A 25,358-nucleotide genomic window follows, 5' to 3' on the forward strand; every position below is an offset into this window, starting at 1 on the left:
TGCATGGGACACGTTTATATACTGGCATGATACTATGTATACGTTGTTGCTTTTTGTTGTTGTTTTTTTTAATACTCACCCAAGGATATATTTTTCTATTGATTTTTAGAGAGAGTGGAAAAGAGAGGGAAAGACAGAGAGAAATATCAATGTGAGAGAAAACATATCAATTGGTTGCCTCCTGTATGTGCTCCGACCAGGGCCTGGGCCAGGGAGGACCTGAAACCAAGGTATGTGCCGTTGAGTGGAACCGAACTCGGGACCCTTTGGTCCACAGGCCGACGCTCTATCCACTGAACTTAACTGGCTAGGGCATGCATACATTTTTTAAATTCTGCTGTCACTTATTTCGTATCATAAAATATCATTTATGTCTATGTTATGACGTCCTTCTTAAAACCAACCCAGTACATGGTTTCGTGTCACAGGATGTTCCATTTATTTAACCTTACTGTTTATAAGCGCCATTCAAATTTTTCTAACTATAAGTAATATTTCACAAAAGCCGCTTTGCATTAGGATTGGCCTTTTAAGACAGAGCCCCTAACGCTGTCATGTCGGATCATGGTCTTGGGCATAATACTATGACATGTCTTTCCAAAAAGCTGCCATAGCCATTTTCAGGGCCGGCGTCCGTGTGTATGAGTGTCCATATCACTCTTTACCTACCTTTCATAACACAGTGGGCCTACCGTCAGTGGGCAGGCTGCAGAAGTAACATTGATTTCAAGTAACAAAGCAAGCCTTCAATGAAAATCTGCCGAAAACCTCGTCTGGAAAACAAATCTAATTACTGTAATTCACAGCGAAAGCCGGAAGAGCCATCCTGCCCCACTATTATTATATTATTCTTTCCATTAGCAGGTACTTCGTTTGTCAAAGGGCTTTATCATCGTGTGTGTGTAAATCCCCGGAACATGCTGTGGAAGCAAGGAAGCTATTTATAGCTGGACTTTCTGAGCGGAAAACCTCTCAAAAGTCCTGCTGTCTCGTTATCTAAACTCACGAGCCCCTGCCTGTCAATTCACAGAACCATTCTCATTGGTAGAATTTCTTGGGTGGGAGGGCGGAAGTGGTTATTTGGTCACTGACGTGGGGTGCAGGATTTTCATAACACCTCAGGAGTCTGTGCTTTCTTCTCAACTCTCCATGCCTCCCTGATGGTGCACCTACTGCTGCTTTTACATTTACATTTTTACACGGTGCTGCGTCGTTACCATAGGAGTAAAAGTTTGCACTCAATGGAATTCTCACCATTTCGACAACTATCGGGATTATCGGGTTTTGTAGCTAAAGCAACAGCAATAATATTTTCACCAAACACGACCACCAGAAGGTTCTGTGACCTGAAAAATGGCCATAAGTTTGAGAAATAACATAGCTGATGGTCTGTGGTCATGCAAATATGCTTCTCTAAAGAGTGTTTTTTTGTTTTTTTCCCCCTGATCGGGGAGGGACCTGAGTTCTTTAGTGGAGAGAAGGAATAAATGCATCAAAGGCTGATTAACACTCATCGAATTCAATGCTCAGGCCCCGAAACGCCTGGTTTCAAGTGGCAGATGAAGGTGAAGAACCAGGCAGAGTTTCAGAAAGCACACAGGAGCCAGGTGGCGTGGGAGGGGCGTCCCGTCACATGTCGGAAGATGTGGGGTAGAGCCCCACTTGGCCATTCCCACTTCCTTCCTTTCTCCGAAGTCACCATGCCAACTGGACAGGGCGATGAGGAGGAGCTGAGAGCCCCACCCCTGAAGGTGTAAAGATCATGGCTGCTCACTTCTCCCAACGCCCACCCCCCCGCTCCCGCTCCAGGAGGCAGTGATGGATGTTTTGTTACCCCACTGGCTGACTGCAGGCACATAAAGTGGGGGGATGGACAGCAAAAGAAACATCCAGGTGAGGTCAGTACTAAGAGCCACGCTAATAAAGAAATGTTCTTCTCAACCAAGTAAGTTTTAGGGTGAGTTGGTCGGCAGCAAAAGCGAACTGATACAAGAACTAGCTAATGTCCAAAGCAAGCATGTCAAACTTGCGGCCGCCTCGTTTATTTGGCCCGTGTTCGCCTTTGAGTTTGACATGCTTGGTCTAAAGAGTTCAAATGACCTGCTAAAAATCAGTCAGCAAGACAGTGGTATAAATGTGAAACTGAACTAGGTCTGAGCCACGTATATTTGTTAACCGGTTGGATAAATATATCTTCAGGTTATTTATGAATGCAGTCTCCTAGATTCAGTTGTCAACTAAGTAAACATTGATGGAGCATATAATGTGTGTTAAGTGTTTGGCTAAGATACTAGAAATACAGAAAAAATAAGGCATGGATTCCGTCCCCACAAGTCCCACACTCTACTATAAAAGACACAACAGAAATAGATAAATAAAAACAACGTAATAAAATAATAGCAGAAAGATGCACAGGGCACTATGGGCTGGTAGGAGGGAAGTCCCAACCTAGACCTACACCTCTGAGGCAGCGGGGGGCGGGGTGGGGGGGGTGCTGCCTGGTAGAAATGATGCTGCAAAGTATTACAGAGTAAGGCGAGTTTGCAAGGTAGGGTGGGAAGAGAGGAAGGAAGAGGGGAGAAATGGGCAGACGGAGCTGAATGAGGACAGACAGCAGGCAGGACACATCTGGGCACACCTGCAGCAGGTGGGGCTGCGACCAGGTCAGTGTTGCCGGAGCGTGAAGTATCAGCAAGGGGAGGAGAGAGAGAGCACGGATCCCGATGGTCTGTGTGACGCTGTAAAGAGATTCCGTTCTCTCCCCTGGATGAGGAGAAGTCAATGCCGGGCTTTGAGAAGCCAGGTTTGCGTGTCTGAAACACCACCCTAGCCTTTGGGAGCCTGGCAGTGGGGAGACGGGAAGGACAAGTGCCAGAGAGACTAAGCACCTGGACTCTGCAAGTCACAGTGGGAGGAGAGGAAAGGGTAGAGAGGAAAAGATGTTCAAGGGAGAACCCTGAGGCACTGATAACAGACGGGCTGGACGGGGGGCTGAACCCAAGATGAACCCTGTTTTGTGCAGGGTTGGCAGCGCTTGGGTGTCCATCATTTCTCCTGTCTCTGTTGATGCCACTGACAGTTGGATTCTAGCATCAAACTCTCCATTCATCTCTGATCAATTGAACGCAGAGTTTTTGGTGACTATTCCTACTGCTGAGAACCTTCTGGATCCTGACCCCATCACCTGACACATTTGTACGCTGTTGGCTAAAGCTCTGGGTAAGCTTCATCCAAACCCTGGAAAGTTTCTTTGAACAGAGCCAAGGACACTGGCTGGAACTGGGGGTTCGATCTGGATAGACCCTAAGTATGCCGAGGCATCAATCAACACAGAGAGGGGACAGAGGAAAGTCACGGGGGAAAGTGGAGGCCAACGCCTGGAATTTAAGGGGGAGAAGCGATGACTCAGGAAGGTAGGCACCTCCCAGAGGCAGAGGCATCTGTCCTTCATGGGGCCGATTCCATGCGGACCCCTGGGGCCATGGATATCATCTGCATGTAAGGCAGGGCCTCTCTAATGGTCAGAAATGGACAGAGGTGGGCCGGGCTACAATGGAAAAGAGAATGCAACCTATTTTAGTTTGCTAGAGCTGCCGGAACAAAATTCCACAGAACGATACAAAATGCCACAGACTGAGTGGCTTAACCAATAGAAAGAATTTCCCACAGTCTGGAGGCTGGACGTCCGAGACCGAGGTGTCGGCAGGGCTGGTTTCTTCCCAGGCCTCCTGTCTTAGCTGTAGATGCTGTCTTCTCCGTGTCCTCACATGGTCTTCATACTGTGTGAGTCTGTGTCCTAATCTCTTCCCATAAGGGCACCAGTCATACCGGATTAGGGTCTACTCTACTGACCTCATTTTAATTGAATCACCTTAAAGATCCTATCTCCAAATTCAGTCACATTCTGAGCTACCGGGCATTAGGACTTCAACAGATAAAGTGTTTTGGGGCAACACATACAATTCAGCCACAACCTGGCAACAGGGACATGTACACAGAGGTCTGGTGACTATCAGGCAAGGGAAGTTGATGAAGAATTGGAGCATTAAATTTGGGGTGTCCTTGAAGGTCCCTTCAGGTCTAAAAGCTGCAATTCTAAACACTGTGAGACAGCACCTAATCGCTACTATTAAACATTATTAACACAACTAGCGGCCTGGTGCACGGATTCATGCACATTGAAAAGAATTAGAAGGTGGCCAGCAGGGCGGGACTGGGTGAGACAGGCTGGATACGCCCTGGGGCCAATCTCCCGCAGTCCTCCGGAGCCAGCCACACGTAGGGTGGTGCTGTGGCTCAAAGGGCATCTGCAGAGTGAGTGGGGTCCCTCTGGCAGGTGAGGTCCCTCAGCCTGGCCTGGCCTGTGAGGATCGGGCCGAAACCGGCTCTCTGACATCCCCCGAGGAGTCCCAGAGTGCTAGAGGGCACTCTGCAAAGTTGCTGTTGTACAGGGTATGGAATGCAAACGCAAGTGTGCAGTAAACCAGATTCAGGACCAACAGTGCCCCAGCAACAACATAACCCATGGCTGAAGGTGGAATCGTGCGGCCCTGGAAGGAATCGGGCTCCCTCCTCCCTGGTTTCAGGCGGATTGCGTCATCCAAGAACTGCTGCTGCCAAGTCACTGCACCTCGGCAGCTCCTGCGTTGAGTGTCTGCCCCCTGGTGGTCAGTGCATGTCATAGCTACCGGTCAGATGGACACTTAGCATATTAAACTTTTATATACATAGATAGTCTCCCCAAGGTCTCAGGCTAAAGTTAAATCTTCATGGCAGCTTGAATGTCTAATGAAAGGGTGCTCGGATTTAACCCTTCCCCCCAGAAACACACACAGGCGGATCGCCACGCCTGCAGAACGTAGCCATCGCACTCACCTGTGAAACAGGACAGATTTGACCAAGGTGACGACATCCCGGCTGGCGTTGTATCCCGCGCAGACGATAGCAACGTGGATCGTCTGGGAAGCAAACAAAAACAGGGCGAGCATTAGACCCATGGAGAAGGGCCTTCCCGCGGCTTCCGACCGCACGACTAAGAAAAATCGCCTTTACTTGTTGTTGGGATCATCAGAAAACAAAGAACACAGGCTGCAGCTCTGGAAAGTAACCCGAGACAGTTTTATTAAGCCTTTTTAATCGGTTTATGGAGCTATCATCATTTGGAAACCATTAAGGCTCTTTTCAATTACATTTTGGGGATGAGAGACATGGCCATTGGCTCAAACAGACAAACAGTGAGCTCCCTGCCCCCAAGCTGGAGACGATGACAGATGGCAACCAGAGAGAGGAAAGAAAATACGCCCCAAAAGGATGAGCTGGCCATCGGGGATCTCAGACCGAGAAGGGGTGGCTCCGAGAGCTTGTGAAATGTTCCCACGAGATGTCTCAGGTTCGGGTCAACTTGATAACATGGCAGAGGGGCAGAGGGGCCGGTATGGACGGCAGCTCGGATATCATTCAAAGAATCGAAGCCTGGCAGGATTGAAGGAAGCCCGATGGGCCATATCACCTAAGGCAGTGGTTGGCAAACAGTGGCTCGCAAGCCGCCACGGTTTGCTGCTCTGTTGACTAATGAGTTTGCCCACCACTGACCTAAGGAGTCAAGAGCGTGGGCCCCAGACGCGAATGAATGAATCCTGGCTCCGTCCTTTAACCCAAGGTGACCCTGCGAATGTTGTAGTGTCAGGTGACTCCCTGTCACATGAGAGGCATAGCACGTCCTGCAGAACGTCATGGAGCAGGTGCAGGAACAACACCAAACGCAGAATACAGTGCTCGGCACACTGCATGCCCGTCACAGCACAAATGTCCTTGAGCACCGAGCTTCCCAAGCAGGGCGCCTCAGCGCCTTGGTGTGCTGTACACGAACTCCAGGCGGGAGGTACTCATCTCTTCAAGCTCTCCTGCTACCAGGCAGGGCTGGCCCCTCAGGCTCGGCACCCTCTGCTGCCAGCAACTTTTCCTGTTTCCCGCCTGGTGCCCTACAGGTAGCTTTTTCTATAATAAAATGGGCAGGACTTGACCAGATTGGAAAGTCCGTCTCCAGGGCACCCCCTACAGGCAGCCATCCAGGCTCTCTCAACACAGCTCCCAGGGTGCAGGTGCATCCTCTCCATGTTGTCTCTTCTACTAAAGCACAGCCTTCCTGGCCTGGCGCCAGCCTCCCGACCCCTGCAGCCTCGCTCTGTCCTGGGAGAAGCACAGAACAAGTATGTTCCCTTTGCACCCAACACTTAAGTAATGGAGGGTGCTCCGTGGGTGCCTCTTCATGGTCAGAACTACCCACAGCCCTCCCTCCCGTGGCATGGCCTCCAGGCTCCCCGGTACCCTGGTCAGCCCCTGCAGAATACAGTCCTGATACCCTGGCCCCTCCCACTCGGGCTCTGCGAACAATGACACCCCACCTGTGACACAGCAAGGGAAGCCTCACCATCCCGGGGTGAAGCATCCAACACCACGTCCACGACCTCTTCAGTCGCAGTGGCCTTCCCTCCCCCGGGCCACCCGCTCTCAGTGCCGTAGGCTGGACCTCAGCCTTGTCAGGATCCTCACTGTCTCAGAAATCCCGCCGTCGGGCTCACCATCCCACACGACACCTGCTCCTCGTGCTCACGGAGAGGCCCATCCCGCAGACAGCCTCCGGGCCCGACAGCGCTTAGCTCACGCCCTGGCCCCTGGAGCCTTTAGACAACGTCTGGAGTCATTGTGCTCGTCTCTCCCAGGGGTGGGCAGGGATGCCGCTCAACATCCCTCAACGCACAGGACGGCCCTCACGGCCAAGAACGATCCTGCCCAAGTGGTCAAAAGAGCCGCCGCTAGAAACCCCTCCTTAAGAAGAGGAAGGCGGTTAGGAGCCTTCCTCCCTGAACTCGAGAGATGTCACAAGGCCTGGATAGGTGGCGGGGAGGGGGTGATGTTCTTATTTGCCTCTCCAGACCCCCTCTCTCTACCCTTCCCCAACTTCCTCTGTGCCGGGGAACCCGGCCTCTATAGACTAAATTACAGGGCTCCTGTAACTGCTGGTTCCGGAGGAATTTGGTCAATGGAGGGCGGCAAGGACAGGTCAGATTCCTCGCTCCTGCCAGGGGCCCCTCCTACTCCTCCAGTTCTTGCTGGTTTCACAAGGCCCCCGCCTCCCACCCCTCCCCAAGGGTTGCAGTGACTCCCTCCAGGGAGCTGGGTACCGCTCGCCAGTTTCCCTCTGCCCTGCCCATGCCTTTGGCCCTGCATCACACCCTTCCCTCCCCCACCCCTCTCTCTCTCTCTATTTTTACAGAAAGGAAGAGAGAGGGATAGAGAGTTAGACACATCGATGAGAGAGAAACATCGATCAGCTGCCTCCTGCACGCCCCACACTGGGGATCAAGCCTGCAACCAAGGTACATGCCCTCAACTGGAATCAAACCCAGGACCTTTCAGTCCACAGCCTGAGGCTCTATCCACTGAGCCAAACCGGTCAGGGCCTTTTAAAAAAAATACTTTTATTGATTTCCAAGAGTGGAAAGGAGAGAGGGAGAGAGAAAAGGAAACATCAATGAAGAGAGAATCATTGATCAGCTGCCTCCTGCACTCCCCACACTGGGGATCAAGCCTGCAACCTGGTCATATGCCCTGACCAGGAATCGCACTGTGACCTCCTGGTTCATAGGTCGACGCTCAACCACTGAGCCACACCAGCCTGGCTTCCACACCTTTTGAATGAGCCAAGTTTCCTGACCAATTCTGGTGCCCTTTCCGCACATCCCTCTGTCCTGGAGGCTGGGGGGAAGACTCTGAAACTGTCACAAATACAGCGCTTATCCCTAACGTGAAATGAAGCAGGAGGGCACCCCTGGCCACGTTTGGGGATGGATAATTGCACGGATAAAGTTTAAGGAGCTCAACAAACTCTGCAGACACATGGGCCACAAGGCTTTCTCTAAGGAGGCCCACGGAGGCTCCTGCTCACCCGCCTTGACCCGAACAGGGAGCTCTGCCCACCTTGCACGCCGTGAATGTGTACCTGGACACGCAGGGAGGAGAGCTGCAGCTGTGCGCTAGGCTCACTCCCAATGTTGCTGGGCTCTGTCACTGTCACTTTTAGGACCCGCAGGAGAACTCAGGTAGGACAAGCGCATTTTTTGGAGTTTCCAATGTGACAGAAAAAAAATCCCCTAGGGCTGTTTTCACATGTATGCCAGCCGGGGAAAATAAGCATTGTCCCAAAAGAGATTCAGCCCAAACTACAGGATGGAGGCAAACGAACGGTGGCCCTAGCAAAAGTCATCAACACTCTGCCCAGCCCTGTTGCCCTAGCAACACCATCCATCCGCAGTGACCCAGAAGGCCTGGCACACCCTGCAGGGCATTCTGCCTGGGGGCACAATTTAGGGAAAACCGTCTCCTGTCAGGGGAACGGCAGGAGTGGGAGTGAGAGGGGAAACCGGTTTAAACATTGCGAAGAAAAGTTAGGCTCAGTGCGGATTCTGGGCCGCAGCTGCAGCCTCCTGGGCAGGGGCCAGGTGGGGAGGCAGCTGCTGTCACGTGGCAGCCGGAGACGCACACAGCTGGGGACTGAGGCTGGGATGAGGGAGCGATGAAAACCAACGAGCGTCAGGAGACCTGGGTTTGAGCTGCAACCTCAAAGCTGCGTTGCCATGTGACCTTGGAGCAGGCACTTAACGTCCCTGAGCCTCACTGGCTCATCTGCGAAACGGATGTAAAAATGGGCGCCCGTTGGGCTGCTGTGAGGACCAGATGCTTGGGTGCAAGAAGGTGCATGTGGTGAGCTGCTTACTCAGCTTACTGGATGCCCACGCAGCATAAGGGGACCTTGGTCTTCATCTCCCTTCTGTATTTCAGGGACATCCTGCTGCTTCCCCTCAAGGGGCTGTTGAGGACCTGGAGCCCGTGGCCCTCAACTCGAGCATGCGCCAGAACCCCTGCGAGGCTTATTAGCACAGAGAGCGGGGCCCTCCCCTAGAGCTCCCGATTCAGGGGCTTGGCCAGGGGGCCTGGGGGTTGCCTGCATTCAGGTGATGCTAATGGCCCAGGGACCACACTTTAGAAGTCACTGCTCTGTCTAAAGCACTTTGAGGTGCCCTGGCAGGCGTGGATCAGTTGGTTGGGCGTAACCCAGTGCACCACAAGGTGGCCTATTGGATTCCGGTCAGGGCACATGCCTGAGTTGTGGGCCAGATCCCCAGTAGGGGGCGTGCAGGAGGCAGCTGATCGATGTTTATCTCTTTCATCTCTCTCTCTCTCTCTCTCTCTCTCTCTCTCCCCCCACCCCCCGCTTCCTACTCCTCTCTCTAAAAATTAATAGAAAAATTAAAATAATAAAGAAAGGTCTCTGTTAAAAACTCAAGTGACATTAGCTGTAGTTATGTTGAGAAGGTACGAGGGGAGTTCATAGAACCCATTCCGAATACCTTTCCTCCTTCACTTATACAAAACCAGTAAGGGTGGCTGGACCCATCCTCCACCTGCCTTCCTCTCCCAGGCGAGGGAAAGGCAAAGTGATGAGGCTTCCACGGTGCAAAGAACAAAGCCCTGGAGTCAGGAGAGCCGGAAGGCGCCCCAGCTCTGCCTCTGGCCAGCTGGGTGACCCTGGGCGAGTTACTGAGCCTCTCTGATCCTCAGTGACTCCTCTATAGAAGGAGGGCTTTAGAACTTCTAGGCAGAGCTTTCCTCAGGACTAGGGCTTTCCACGATTCAAGATGAAGAAAGAGGGACCCAGAGCAGTTAAGTACCTTGTCCAAGGTCCCAGGCTCAGCCAGTTGGTGGCCAATGGGTAGAGTTCGGAATCCCACACTACCCAGCCTCAGTAAAGCACACATGTAACGATTAAAATAAAATAAAAAGTATCACTAATGGGGCACTTAAAATCATCTTACAAACCTCCTGGGCGCCTCTCCTCCCTTGGGAAACTACCGATAGAATTTTATTTGCTCAAAATACTGAATGATGGACCCAACAGACACAATTATTTCAACCTCGTAGACATCAGAAGGAGACACCTGTTAACCGTAGGGGAAGCCAAAGCCATCCGGGACTCAGCAAGGGGCAGGCGAGTTGCAGGGGCGACAGGGCCCAGTGTGGGTGGGGACAGGATGGGCCAAGCCTCTGGGGTCAACCTGAGTGTCTCTCCCAGAGTCAAGGCCCCATAAATGAGCCAGAAGGGAATGCCCATCGGCCTCCTCCACCCTGCACATTCCTGCCTGCCTTAGGATTGATCTGCTGTGTCAGGAAGAATAGCATGACCCGGGGAAGCAGAAACCCAAGCGTTTCTGGGAAAGCACATGAATGGGTGAGACGATCTGGGGTCAACAGAAGTTTAATGGGGAGGGCAGACCCACATTCAGGCAAGTGTGTTGTCCAAATACCCCGATACTGATCCACCGCGGTAGCCGCATGCTACGCTCCTACCTACGGGGCCTCTGGATGGCTGGCCTGACCCAAACATTCGCCAAACATTCGCTCGCTCTGCAAATGAGGACTGAGCACCTACTGTGCGCCAGGCTCAATGGTGGGAGCTGAGGGCACAGCAGTGAGCACACGACTCCATCCTGCTACCACCACGGGAGCTGGCATTCTCATTGGGGGACAAAGAAAACAGACAGACAAACAAATAGATAGGGTGTCCCCCCAAATGTACTAGTATATACACTTTAAAGCTGATAGCTCCATTGACGTTCCTTTCTTTGCAGAGTTAACCCGTTGGAATTAGTAATTATTCAGAGCATGTATACATTTTTGGGTTACCCTGTATAAATAATAAAAATATATATAATGCTGGAGGATGGGAAGTCCAGGAAGAAAATGAAGCAAGGGATAAAGGACGTGTGTGGGTGGATGTTAAGGTGGGGCTGCCTGGGAGAGAGGCAGTGAGGAGGATGGTGAGCTGAGACCAGAGGGGGCACATGGGCTGACCCTGCGCGCTCACCGTCATTTTTAAGAACTTGCCTTTCCCAGTGTGTGAGGAGAGAAGCCACCGGAGGGCTCACAGCTGAGAAATGGCCTGATCTGGCTTTTCTTTTTAAAGGCTCACTCAAGATGCCAGCGGAGAACAGATTTTCTGTGTGTGTGCGTGGGTGGGGGCAGGGGAGCAAGCGAGGAAGCGAGGAAGCAGAGAGAACAGTCTAGAATGCAATAAGCCAGGTGTGGGGGGCGCTGCCCAAATGCCCCTTCGATGAGGGACGTGCTGCCTGGGTTGCTGGAAGGGCTGTCCCCAGGCAGCCGTGAGCTGTCACACCTGCAGGAATTGCCTGGAGGTCAGCCCCTTCCTGGGGTGACCACATTCTGTAAATCCCACAGCATCCTCAGTGCCGGCCCCACAGACTGGACACGCCTCCAGGGACCGTCCATGCAGAAACGTGCATCTCGGGTGCTTCACAGCACAGCAAGCAGGAGGTGCGTGGGTCAGGGAGGCAGAGGAGGAGGGGAGACGGGGCCAGGTAACACATTCTTTCAAAATCCTCTGTGGTCAGCGTGTAGCCTGCTTCTGCAGTGGAGGGAGCTATCTTGATTAAGATTTACAGCCTGTGGCGAGAATGTGGAGAAACTGAACCCCCGTGCACTGCAGTGGAGACTATAAAATGGTGCAGCCGCTATGGAAAAGGGTATGGTGGTTCCCAGAAAAATTAAAAATAGAATCACCATATAATCCAGAAATCCCGCATCTGGAGAGAGAGAGAGAGAGAGAGAGAGAGAGAGAGAGAGAGAGGTAGGTCTCCAAAAGAACTGAAAGCAGCCCAGCCAGTGTGGCTCAGTGGTTGAGCGTCAACCTATGAACCAGGTGGTCACAGTTGAATTCCTGGTCAGGGCATATGCCCAGGTTGTGGGCTCGATCCCCAGTGTGGGGCAAACAGGAGGCAGCCGATCAATGATTCTGTCTCATCACTGATGTTTCTCTTTCTCCCTCTCCCATCCTCTCTGAAATCAATAAAAATATATACAAAAGAACTGAAAGCAGGATCTCAAATAGATATTTGCACACCCAGGTTCATAGCAGCACTATTGATGATGGCTAAGAGGTGGAAGCGAACCAAGTGTCCATTGTCAGATGAAGAAATAAACAAAATATGGTGTGTACACACACACACACACACACACACACACACTGGAATAACATTCTTCCTTAATAAAGGAAGAAAATCCTGCACATGCTACAGCATGTCTGAACATGGAGGACATTACACGAAGTAAAATGAGCCAGTCACAAAGGGACAGATGCTGAATGATCCCTCCTACTATACGAGGTCCCTAAAGTACACAAATTCACAGACAGAGAGCCGATGGTGGTTGCCGGGGACTGGGGAGAGGGAGAGTTGTTCAATGGGCGCAGACTTTCTGTTTAGCAAGGTGAAAAAGTTCTGAAGGTCTCTGCTACAACAACATGCACACACTCAGCATGGCTGGAGCCGTGCACTTAAAAATGGTTAAGAGGGTAAACTTCATGTTACGGGGTTTCACTGTCCCACAATCAAAAACCAAAAGATGTTCCCAGCGTGGGCCTGTGCTTTTTAGCTATGTGGCCCTGACAAGCCTAAACCTTCCCGCTGATAAAATGAGGATGGGGAAAATGCTTCCCTGAGCTAACATATGTAAAGTGCAGGGTCGAACACTAACCCACAGTGCATGAAAGCAGATGTGCTTGGGATCATTACCACCCACAGCCCGCCCCGCCACCCATGGCGCTCCTGCTCTGAGCCCGCTGGAGGACCAGCTAAGCCTCCTTATTTCCGTAATGTGCCCTCAGGGGAGGATGCCCTGGTGCATCACCTTCCCTGCCAAACTCCTCCCCGTCTTGGAAGATGCAATACCACCTGGTGGAACCTCAGCTTCCTCACCTATAAACAAGGGGTAATAATATGTCAACGTCCAGGGCTGCTGGACAGAGAGAGATGATTCATGTAGAGGGCTTAGAGCCAGGCACCCTGTAAGTAGTAGGTATGTACCAGCTGCCATTATCATTAATTGTTATTATCAACAAGTTTATAGTATGAGAAGGCTCTAGCTTCAAGGCCTGGAACCTTAAGTGTCCTCAAAAGTCAGGCCTCAGTTTCTCCCTTCCACCCTCACTCCCACCCCCTTCAAGGAAGACCTGGGACAGTCTCTGCCCCGCTGTTGAAAGGAAAGCGTGCAGATTTGCCCAGTTCCCTCTGCTCTGCCCCATGCGGGTGCTGCCTTTACCCCCTTCACATAGGAGGGGGCAGGAGGCATGGAATGAGGAGATGAGCCACCGAATCACTCATCATCTGGGCCACAATGACAACTAGGGAAAATAAGGACAGAACTCTTCTTGTTCTCCACTTCAGTTTCGGCTTCTCTGTTTTTGTTGTCGGTACATCCTCAAAAATTAATTTTGTAAGAGAATGCACTATCTGGAGCAGATCGAGGCAGGCCTGTTCAGGAGGCTCAGACAGGAGGCTGCCAGAGACGGGCCCCTTGCTACGGACATCGTGTGCTAGGCAGCCTCCAAGGTTGTCCTCACAGCCCCTGGCCAGCTGGTAGTCACGGCCGGTGGGAACTCTCCTATACTCTCGGGGCTGATGTGTGGGGCCAGCAGAACTTGGCAGGAGCCGTGGTACATAAGGTCCAAGGCTAGGGCATCCAAGAGACTGTGGTTCCTGCCTTGCTCCACGGAATCACTTACCGGGGAAGCTAGCTGCCGTGTGGAGAGAACACTCAAGCAGTTCAGTGGAGGAGTCCTATGGAACTGCGGCCCCAGCCAGGCCAGTGTGCCATCCTGGGCACGCAGCCTCCAGCCCCAAGCAAGCCCACAGATGGCCGCAGCCCCAGCCGGTCATCTCACTGCCACCTCGTGTGAGAGCTAGAGTCCCAACCCTGTACACTGCTGCCAGATTGCTCATTTTCAGAAGCTGCACGAGATAATAAATGCTTACTGTTTAAGCCGTTAGGTGTTGGGGATAACATGCTATGAAGCAATAAATATTAGACTCAGGGAAGGCACCTCAGATGTGACGGGAGCCAGGACTCCTTGAAAATCACTGCCTAAGAAATCTGACGGGGCTCCTCCATCTACAACATTCCTTAATGTCAAGGCCTGACATTTAGGGAAGATATTTTAGTGGATCTACATCCTCGAAGGAGCCCCAAAGGCGACGCATGAAGCTAATAAAATGTGAGTCCACAGGCTGTGCCAGTGTCTTCCCATAGTCACGTGGTACACGGGAAGATTGCAGGCACACCCCTCTCCACTGCTGGGATCTACACTAATAAAAGAGAAATATGCAAATTGACAGTGCCTTCGCGACACCTACCAGCCAATCAGGAGTGAGTATGCAAATTAACCCAACAAAGATGGCAGGTTAATTTGCATACACAGGCGCCGAGCGGCCGGGGGCAGGGCAGGGCTGTATGAGTGTCATACATATACGACACAAGCGTTCCGCACCGCCCCAGACCCTCAGGGCCTCTGGGCAGCGTGGGAAAGCAGAGCCGGAGAGGGAAGAGGAGGCTCCAGGGCCAGAGTGGGAAGAGGTGGCTCCAGGGCCGGAGTGGAAAGGTGGTGCTGGCAGCCAGGGAAAGGAAGGCCCATTCTTGCATGAATCTTCGTGCATCGGGCTTCTAGTATTATATAAAAACCCTGGAAGATGGAGCAAAAACACGGAACTAGATCAAACAGCTCAAAATACTGTGGGTTGGTTAGGGGCCCAGTAAACGCAGGTGAGAGGTGACAAGTGTTATAAACGCAATGCCTATAGCAAAATGGTAGCTAACAAAGGCAGCCGCAATCTGGAAGGCAATTTAAAACAACCCAACTTCTTTCAAAGGAACAGACACATCCTTGCTTAGACCCACTGAGAAAGGAGAACCCCCGTGAGGTTGCACGGCCCCCAATGTGAAAGCAGACCCCCACATTGTTAACTTGTCACCCTGAAGCCTTCTGAGGCGAGGCACCTGCCAAGCACAGAGCAAGGACTGGGCCTCTGAGGCTGAGGACAGGGTGGGTCCCAGGGGCGATCAGGCACAGAGCATTTAATACTGTGGGTCACAGCACAGATTCTGGAAGCAAACAGCTTAGCTTTAATGCCAGCTCCACCTCCTCCTGGCAGTGTGACTTTGAAATAATTAGTTCTCCTTTAGCTTTCTAATATTTAAAAGTTAGAGAGTATGTTGTGGGGACGACATGAGATATGTTATGGAAGTGTAGTGTCTGGTAACATTTAGCAGTGCCTGGTAAACGTTCGCTTGTATCACTAGTACACTGCTACCAAGAAATCAAGTTCAAAGCACAGAGAACAGGAAAGAGATCCTTCCTTAAAGGTGGTCTGACATCAGGCAGTACCATTCGCCTGACTTTCCATAACGACAATGCCAACAGTTGCTGTTGAAAGTATATCCACATATGTTTAGACATCCCTCCCATTGAGAGACCGGTGTGTGTTTCCACTCCCTTGAAACTGGGTGGGCTTTTGTGCATGTTTCAACACTACCAGCAGAGCGGACACTAGGTGACTCCTGAGCCAGGTCATAAGGTGCTTCGCTCTGGCTTGCTCACTGGAGTGCTTGTAGTTCCGCCGCCAGGAAAACAGCCCACTGCCCTGTAGCTGCCACGTGGTGAGGAAGCCCAACTAGCCCCTGCAGAAAGACCACAGGGAGGGGCCAGAGTCTCCAACAGGAAAAAGCAGCGATGCCAGGCCAGCCAGCCAGCCCCCACTGCGCCAGGCCTGCACTACTCCAGCTCCAGCCACAAAATAACAACTTGGATGTAAGGCCCCTAACCAGAACTGCTCAGCTAAGCAATTCCCAAGGCCTGGACCCACACAAACTACCAGAGGTAATAAAACCACAGGTGTTTGAAGCCACTGCATTTTAGGGGATTTACTAGGAAACTGGAATATCAGTATCTGCCATCCTATATAATAAAAGGGTAATATGCAAATTGACCTAATGGCGGAATGACCAGTCGCTATGACGTGCACTAACCACCAGGGGGCAGATGCTCAATGCAGGAGCTGCCCCCTGGTGGTCAGTGCGCTCCCACAGGGGGAGTGCCGCTCAGCCACAAGCTGGGCTGATGGCTAGCGAGCGCAGGGGTGGTGGCGGGAGCCTCTCTCACCTCTCTGCAGCAGCCCTAGGGATGTCTGACTGCAGCTTAGGCCCTCTCCGTCCGTCAGTCAGGCATTCCTCTGAGGGCTGCCGGACTGCTAAAGGGCGCAGGCCGGGCTGAGGAACCCGCCTCCCCGCACTCCCCAGTGCATGAATGTCGTGCACCGGGCCTCCAGTAAGTATATACGTGACACTCAGAGTTAGTTTCCCACCTGCTACCACAATTGCACTTGGGAAACATAGTCTCATTTTATAGTGATGAAGCAGACTCTACGAAGCACCCGGATTGTTCAAAGTCACATGACTAGTGAGTGGCAAAGCAAACATTCCTGGTTAGGAACTCTGACTCCGGGTCCAGTGATTGTTCTGCTGCTCCATAGCTGACGCTCAAAGTAGACCAGAAATGCAAGAAAAATATACATATCTGTACACACTTAGGCACAAGTGAAGATCAAAGAGAAACATTCTGCTCCAAGTCTCAAGGCACAAAGAACCAGCCCCTCGCCAGGGCAGCCCTGCCCTGACAGCAGAAATGCAGTGATCACATGGGCAGCCAGCTGCAAACCACATGACTAGGAAATGATCAGAGGCACAGGACCGGTGAGGGCCCCGTTTCTATCATCAGATAATCTCAGCTGACAGCCTGGGCATCATTACAGAGGCGTTGTCAGAAATACTTGTCATTCTCTAGAGAAGTTTCAGACCAACAGGAGATGAGGGTGACGTCCTTGGTTATAGGGGCCTGCATCTGACAGCGTGTCAAGACTAGCTTCAGCCCTGGCCCGTTTGGCTCAGTGGATAGAGCGTCGGCCTGCGGACTGAAGGGTGCTGAGTTTGATTCCGGTCAAGGGCACATGCCCGGGTTGCAGGCTCAATCCCCAGTAGGGGGCGTGCAGGAGGCAGCCAATCAATGATTCTCTCTCATCATTGTTGTTTCTATCTCTCTCTCCCTCTTCTTCCCTCTCTGAAATCAATAAAAATATGTTTTTAAAAAAGACTTGCTTTAGCACTTGTAACCACCACGTGTTAGATGAAGGGAGGCTTCTATTTTGACTCCATTGACTGACATTTTCATTTGCTTCTACTACGGCTTTTTCACTAAAATTTATAGACACCAAGCCATGGAGACAGAGGAAGTATACTGCTGATGGGTATGAAGCCAGCATCTCAAGGTAAATGTGTACCCAGAGGAAATTACTTTGGAATAAGATGCCAGGAGATCAAGACTTTCAGATTCATCTATGGAAGATCTGAACAGGACCAGGGGCTCATCACAGACAAATTCTGCCAAAAATCACTTTTTAAGTGTGTAAGAAGTAACATTACTAATTAACACAAAGAAAGAGGAGAACAAATATAATCTAATTCTCAGGCGCAAGTCAAAAAACTACAAAATACGTTACAGGAATCATCAGCAACCTCAAGGCCCAATTCCTGTATTCCTACATCACCTTGCAGAGAGCACAGGGATACAGAGAATCACATCATGCATCTGTGCCTTCAAGTAGTGATTTCTAAACAGTGTCCACTATCTCAGAATCACCTGAATAAATTCTTTTAATACTCATATCTTGGGACCTACTTCTAAGGAACAACGACTCTGCATCTGGAGATGTATGCAGTACTTTAATCAATACAGAATTTAAATTAAAAATATGACTTACTAAATTTAGTTTGCCTCTATTTTTGTCATTTTGCTATTTCATAGAAATTTCTCTACTTCTATATAGCACAGGCAGGCATTATTTTTCAGATTTATTGATGAGACATCTGAAGTTCAAAGAAGTTAGGTAACTTGCTCAAGTACTCTCAGCAGAAACCAGCAGAGCTGGGAAATGAACTCGGGCTTCTGTGTGTCTCCAAAGGTCTTGCTCTTAACAGGGAAACTCTAATTCCTGTCCATGGGAACTAGAAGCAGCAGGAAATGAGCGAATGAGAGTGAAAGTATGTGTATGTATTCAGTACACACAATAAGCATGGCTGTATGAATGAGCGGGGTGAGGGGTGATAGGAAGAGGGTACGTTTCCCAAATGTCTCGAGAGGTACTAAGAAATAAAGCATACCCTAAAAGGGGGAAAGTGACATAAAGCTATGGAAGTTCAAACCACTGCCTTAGATGAGCAATAAGTCTCTGGTTCTGAATTGTACTTGCTGTTTCTAAAGTGAGAATGAGACCTGAGGGAGCTGCCTAACAGGGCCACCACCCCGGGTACACCACTTACACTGTAGTCTAAGTCAGCAGTTGCCAACCGGTGGTCCGCGGACCACTAGTGGTCCATGAGGTTCGAAAGGTTGGCGACCACTGGTCTAAGTAACAGGGGGCCCTCGGATGACAACCAGGTGTATAAGCCTTGAGCAGATCCAAATGAACTGCGAAGAAAGGAGAGCTGGCTTCCATCAGTTTGTGCCTTTTGATATCTTTGTAGTGTAGGCTTTCTTTTTTTCTTTTTAAATATATTTTTATTGATTTCAGAAAGGAAGGCAGTGAGAGAGAGAGAAACATCAATGATGAGAATCATTGATTGGCTGCCTCTTGCATGCCCCCTACTGGGGATTGAGCCAGCAACCCGGGCATGTGCCCTTGACCAGAATCGAACCCAGGACCCTTCAGTCCGCAGGCCGATGCTCTATCCACTGAGCCAAACCAGCTAGGGCTGTAGGCTTTCTTATCCCCATTTTTCAGATGGAAAAACTGAGGCTCAGAGGCTAACGGTTTGTCAGACCAACAGCAGAGTTCGTGGCCAGTCAGATTCACACCCAGGTCTGAGTCAAGAGCGCCAGCCCTGACCAGGCATCTGGTGGTGCTTCTAGGCCAGCATTTGCAAGGGGTGGGGGCAGTTGGGCCTTGGAGGGTTCTAGGTGCTCTTTACCTCACACTTCTCCACGACTGGCTGCTGCCCACACTCGGAGCTGTTGCCCGCCACAATGCCAGCTCGAAGGTTCTCGCTGTCCCCAGTACCCTCTTCCATGGAGTAGGTCTTGGAGTGGTTGCCACGGCGATGGGCTGGGGCCCTGCCCTGGGCCAGGCTGAGCTGCCTGCGGAGGGCTCGGTTCTCCTCCTCCACCTCACGCACCCGCACCTCCAGGCTCTCGCGCTCCCGCTGGCCAGGGGCCGAGTACCGGGGACTGTGCGGCTGGGACTCCAGCGGAGACAGCGACACGGGCTTCCCATCTGTGGGTGCAGAAAGACCAGGGAAGAGTTAACTCAGAGTGAAACACACCCCAGCCCCTCCACGTACCCCAGACATGCATTACTACATCGCGAAGTTCTTCTCACAATCCCATTTACAAGAGAAAACAGATGGAAAGTGGGTTACAAATAAATGCATCCAGACGGAGCTGGGAACAAAGTTGAGAACAGAATGACTTATTACGGTGATAAAAACTAACATGCTGTTTAGAGAAGACAATCATAATATAATTTTTCCTAATTAAATGCACTGTCTTCTTTCCCCTACTTGACACGTTACTAGCTAGACACTCTTGTTATCAATAAAGCCTTATGAATATGAAGGAGGAGAAAGAATGGAGAAGGAAGAGAATGGGAAGAAAAAGGGAGGTGAGGAGTAGGAGGACGTGGAAGTAGGCAAAAAAGGAAGGGGGGGAGAGAAGAAATATTAATAATGATTAAGTTTACTTCATTCTTCCTGGGTGAACTCCTATGCATCCTTCAAAACCCTATTTCAGAAGCATCACTTCCCAGGGGAAACTTTCAAATTGCAGGCAAAATATCCTTCAACATGTCCCAAAAGTGTTTTTGTACATAAGCACTATAAAAATGTACCTGTCATATTGTATTTGGTAAATTATTTTATCAAATATTTTCTGTCAAGATTAGGAAATCACTAAGAACAAAGACCGAGCCTTACTATACTACTTATCTTTGTGGTAACATTATCATAATATCCAATAAATGCTGGAAGGGTGGATGCATGTATCCGTGCCAAGAGTAAAATAATTAAGGTCAACAAGGAAGAAGAAAGTAGGACTGTAATCAATCTCAAAGTTTTCCCAGAAAAGCAGTTACCATTCCACGGAGTGCCAGCAACACTCCATTTAACAATCATACACAGAGAAGATAAATAGGGCTTTCAAAGCCACACAACCAGGACGCAGCGATGTCAGAATGCGTAACCAGATCTTCCTGATGGCCGAGCCTGTACACTTTCCTTTTTTTTAAAAAATATTTTTTATTGATTTTTTACAGAGAGGAAGGGAGAGGGATAGAGAGTTAGAAACATCAATGAGAGAGAAATATCGATCAGCTGCCTCCTGCACACCCCCTACTGGGGATGTGCCCGCAACCAAGGTACATGCCCATGATTGGAATCGAACCTGGGACCCTCCAGTCTGCAGACGGATGCTCTATCCACTGAGCCAAACCGGCCAGGGCTACACTTTCTACTTAAGTGCAGTTTCATAATAGGCTAGATAGAGAGTCACTAATGAAAAGTAACATTATGCCTGGCCAGTGTGGCTGCGTGGTTGAGCACTGACCCATGAACCAAGAGGTCACCAGCTCGATTCCCAGTCAGGGCCCATGCTCAGGTTGTGGGCTTGATCCCCAATAGGGGGCTTGCAGGAGGCAGCCAATCACTGTTTCTCTCTCATGGATGTTGATGTTTCTATCTCCCTCTCCCTCTCCCTACCTCTGTCTCTAAAAAAAAAAAAAAATCAATAAAAAACATTAAAAAAACACACATTATTAATGTAAAACCCCATCTCCCAAAGATACTTAGCAAACCACCCTGTGCACAGTAGGCTCAACGCATGCCTACCACCCAGGAGCCCCAGCAACACAAGACACAGGGAAAGGTGTCACTCCTGTGCCCACACCCCCGAAATCCTGGACGCAGCTCCACCAGGGCTGCCTCAGAGACTCCCCAGCAACCATCGCGTCTCCAGCAATTACCCTCTCTCAGCCGCCTGCCAGAAAAACACGCCTCTTTTTTCATCCTTCGAGGTTTTCTTCTTCCTCTCCAGGCCCCACTGAGCTTCCAAACTGTCCCAGGAAGTCGGCGTGACTCAGAAAACTTGAGGATCAAAGGAAGAGGCAAGCACACCCTGCGGTTCCCCGGGCCGCCTTTGGCACCGCCTGTGCCAGGGCCTTTTGATGTACCTCTGGGCCTTCACAAACACGGCTCCCTTTTTCCCTCTGAATCACCTCGGTGTTAAACTCCTGAGCGCCTGCTCCTCTCCCATCCAGGCAGCAAATAGGACGCGCAGAATGACACCACCTGGCACTACAAATCAAAGGCCAGGGTGCGTGTGCGGGGACGTGAAGCCACAGGTCAATGAGGGTGGCACTGTCGCTGAGCTGGCCAATTACAAGCGGTGACCCAGGCTTTTGAAACCGGTCTCCCTGTTTGGTCAAATCAAATCAGTTCCACCGAGAATGAAAAAGAATAAGCAGCCAACAGCAATTGTGTTTTCTCAGCCGACATCCACCCTTGGGGCAGGGGTGGGAGAGGGGCATCGAGCCTGGCAGTGGGCAGCGTGGCGCCGGCTGTGTGTCTGCGCCTACTCGGGCAGTTCACGCTGAGGATGTCTTAGGTCATCACGGCCCAGGCAGGTGGCAATTGGTGACCCCATTATGGATGAGGACACTGATACCCTAAAAGCGTAAGCCGTGTTCCCACAGTGGTGCAGCGTGATTAGATCCGAGGTGAGTGAGAGGTACAGGTGCTCTCGGGCACAAGGTCTTGGGGAACATTTTGGGCAGGAACCCAAGAATCTCTGGGAGCCCACAAAATGAACGACAAACGGGAACTGTGAGTGGGTTCTTTGGAGGGGTTAATTAAATGCTCCCAGTGTCAGTGTTCCCTTCTGTGAAACAGGAGCAGAAATGCCAACCTTACAAGGAGGACGGAAGGCTTAAGTAAGATCCCAAAATGCAAGCACCGAGCCCTGTCCCTGGGAGTCACTCAGTATAAAGTAATGCCTCCAACTGCTTCCCAGTGTGGGTCGTGGTATCACCGGTAAGATGAGCTGATAATGATATAGTGGTAGATTTTCTGAACACCACGCTGTTCTGAGTGGTCTATGGGAGGAGTAGCCAGCAAACCAGGGCTTCCTCTGACACCATCCTGCCTTCAGCCTTAGGTGGGTCAGAGTTCACCCAGGACGATAGGGAAGTCAGGCAGGTTTCCCACGGGGGCCTCCCCTGATCCTCTCCAGAAAGCCCCACATTTGACATGTTTATGGGAAGCACATTTCAATTCTTTGATTATCCTATATAATAAAAGGCTAATATGCAAATAGCCCGAACGGCAGAACAAGCGAACAACCGGTCGCTATGATGTGCGCTGACCACCAGGGGGTGTGTGCGGAACATGGCGGGTGTTGGCTGCGATGGGATGCTGGAGCAGGTGAGCGGGGGCACCAGTCGCTGTCATCGGGGCGAGCCTCTAGTAGTTACTGAAAATTCTTTGCTCCCATGCGGCGTGGTCCCACCCCGCGCTCTCACCTGCTGCCAATGCCAGACCTGCTCACACCCGCTGCCACCGCTGACCCTGCTCACACCCGCAGCCAGCGGTGGCCCTGCTCGCACCCACTGCTGGTGCCTGGTGCTGGTCCCGATCACAACAACAGCAGGTGAGCAGCGGCTGCAGGCCCCAATTGCCTGAGGGCTTCTCCACCTCCCGCTGCTCCTGAGGGGTGAACAGGGCAGCAGCTGCCACTTGCACCCGCTGCTGGAGCTGGCCCCAATCCCTCCGTGCCATCAGCGGGTGCTAGTGGGGCTGGTGACGTCAGCGGGGCTGCCAGCAGACATGGGACTAGGGGCTGTGGGAGGAGGGGCAAGGCAGGGGCACAGAGGATGGGCCAAGACCTGCCCCTGTGCCTACCACAGCCTCACGCTTTCAAGGTTCACGAATTTATGCACTGGGCCCCTAGTATATATATATAAAAGCCTAAGCGACAGGCTGGCCAGTAGCTCTGACACGCAATGACCACCAGAGGGCAGAAGCTCTGACCGGTAGCTATAACGCACACTGACCACCAGGGGGCAGATGCTCAACGCAGGAGCTGTGGAGCTGCAGTGACTTGGCAGCTGCGGTTCTCTGGTGACGCACCCAGAAACAGAGAGGAAGGAGCCCGATTCCAGGGTGCATCACCCAAGAATCGCTCTCTCCCAATCCGGACCCTTCGGGGGATGTTGGAGAACAGGTTTCGGCCCGATCCCTGCAGGCCAGGACGAGGGACCCCACCGTGCACTGATCCTCTAGTTCTTTGATAATTAGCCACAAATAAAGGATAATTATGCAAGCACCTGGGCAACTACAATTCCAGGGATACTGGAGGGGAAATGCTCTCAACATCCTGTGCCCATTTCTATGGACCCTTCTTTGACCCCAAATGGCTTGAACCAAACTTTGCTCTCAAACTCTGTACATTCATCACCAATGAAGACACACAGAATAATAAACGCCAGGCCTCGCAGAGGGGAAGTCGTGTTGGAAAGGCAGCCCTCGTGCTGTGCCCAGGGTCCAGGTGGAGCCATTGTCCTACGTCCCAGAAGCTGGAGCCAGCCTTGCTGGGAGGAAGCGACAGGGATGCCACACAAGGGCTGCTCACTGTGGGGGACACCAGGGAATGCTTCCCCCCAAAATCCTCCAACGGGATTTTCTGGAAGCTGACTTTGGCATCCGAAGCAACCCGGCGTTCCAGCAAAGGCCTCGGAGATCTTCTGGTGAAGATGAACAATAGTAAGAAGAGCGTTGAATCCTCACAAGCTCTGAGAGAGAATCTGCAAACACCAGGCAGGGGAGGACACCGAGGTTTGCTTCCTCCTAATAGGAGAAATGGGATTTGACTTTTTCCTCCACGAAATTGTTTTCTAGAGCCTTGTAGTACAGAGCTTCATTAAGTCAAGCAGGTGACGACATTCTTAGTGCCAGTGTGCCGTGTCTCTAGCTGGGTTTTGGCTGTAAGTGCTGAAATGTACCCTAATGAGCAATGAGGTCAGTGTTTTGCCCCTTGAAACACGAGATTCAATGATTTCAAAGCTTCAAATTATTATTATTATTTTTGCCAAATATCCTAAGTTCCGAAAGTTGGAAACAGTCGGTCTTGGAACTACTGTTCTCACAATACAGTAACTGAATCTTTCCTATTTCTGTTGGATAGATATCCAAGAAGTCTAAGCATGGGCAGAAAGACTTTGGTTAGTAGCATTCACATCATCACTCAGCAGAAGATAATGTATATAGTGCTTTATTTTGTAAAGATGCTTTTATTGATTTCAGAGAGAGGAAGGGAGAGGGAGAGAGAGATAGAAACATCAATGATGAGAGAGAATCACTGATCGGCTGCCTCCTGCACGACCCACACTGGGGATCAAGCCCACAACCTGGGGCATGTGCCCTGACCAGGAATTGAACACAACCTCCGGGTTCATGGGTCGATGCTCAACCACTGAGCGACACCGGCCAGGTAGTGCTCTATTTTTTTTATATAATTGAACAACTGGACAGTGGAGCTGAATTCTTATCTTAGATCACTAGGCCATTTAGTAAATTATGGGAGTGTAACAACACAATGCATCCCAGAAAATGTGAGACTTATTCCCTCCAAATCTGGAGAATCAACCAGTGTGTGAGAGCACAACCCATTCACATCCCAATGATGTTTGACCACCCTCTGCCCCTTTAGCTCCTTAACTCCCATCACTTTTTGCATGGCCACCAGCTCTCACATTGGTCCCCGCTGGTTGAGCTTAAAAAGGCAGCATTTCCCCGGCACAGCATCTTGCACCGTATTCTATATATACTAGAGGCCCGATGCACGAAGATTTGTGCAAGAATGGGCCTTCCTGCCCTGACCGGTTTGGCTCAGTGGATATAGCGTCGGTCTGTGGACTGAAGGGTCCCAGGTTCGATTCCGGTCAAGGGCATGTACCTGGGTTGCAGGCACATCCCCAGTGGGGGGTGTGCAAGAGGCAGCTGATCGATGTTTCTCTCTCATCAATGTTTCTAACTCTCTGTCCCTCTCCCTTCCTCTCTGTAAAAAATCAATAAAATATATTTAAAGAAAAAAAAAAAGAATGGGCCTTCCTTCCCCTGGCTGCTACACCACCTTCACTCTGGCCCAGAGCCTCCTTTCCACCTTCCCATGCTGCCCAGAGGCTAGGAGCTACTGGTGCATCCCGCCTTGCCCCTGGCCACTCAGTGCCTGCGTATGCAAATTAACCCACCATCTTTGATGGGTTAATTTGCATACTCACTCCTGATTGGCTTGTGGGTGTCCTGAAGGTATGGTCAATTTGCATCTTTCTCTTTTATTAGTGTAGATGCAACAGTTG

General features: G+C 50.9%; 1 protein-coding gene across 4 annotated transcripts in view; it reads right to left on the minus strand.

Annotated features, from left to right (window-relative positions):
• The window catches only part of LARGE1 (LARGE xylosyl- and glucuronyltransferase 1), a 448,143-nt gene that overhangs the window by 221,859 nt on the left and 200,926 nt on the right, over positions 1-25,358 (minus strand). For all 4 annotated transcript variants that reach the window (XM_080661445.1, XM_080661444.1, XM_080661446.1 and 1 more), the window contains exons 3-4: positions 18,928-19,229; positions 4,876-4,958 (exon numbers count right to left, since the gene is read on the minus strand). In XM_080661445.1, the coding sequence (XP_080517571.1) occupies positions 4,876-4,958; positions 18,928-19,229 (385 nt within the window). The remainder of the gene's footprint in view (positions 1-4,875; positions 4,959-18,927; positions 19,230-25,358) is intronic.

Source organism: Plecotus auritus (genome assembly GCF_963455305.1).
Source record: "Plecotus auritus genome assembly, chromosome: 3".
Classification (NCBI taxonomy): Eukaryota; Metazoa; Chordata; class Mammalia; order Chiroptera; family Vespertilionidae; genus Plecotus; species Plecotus auritus.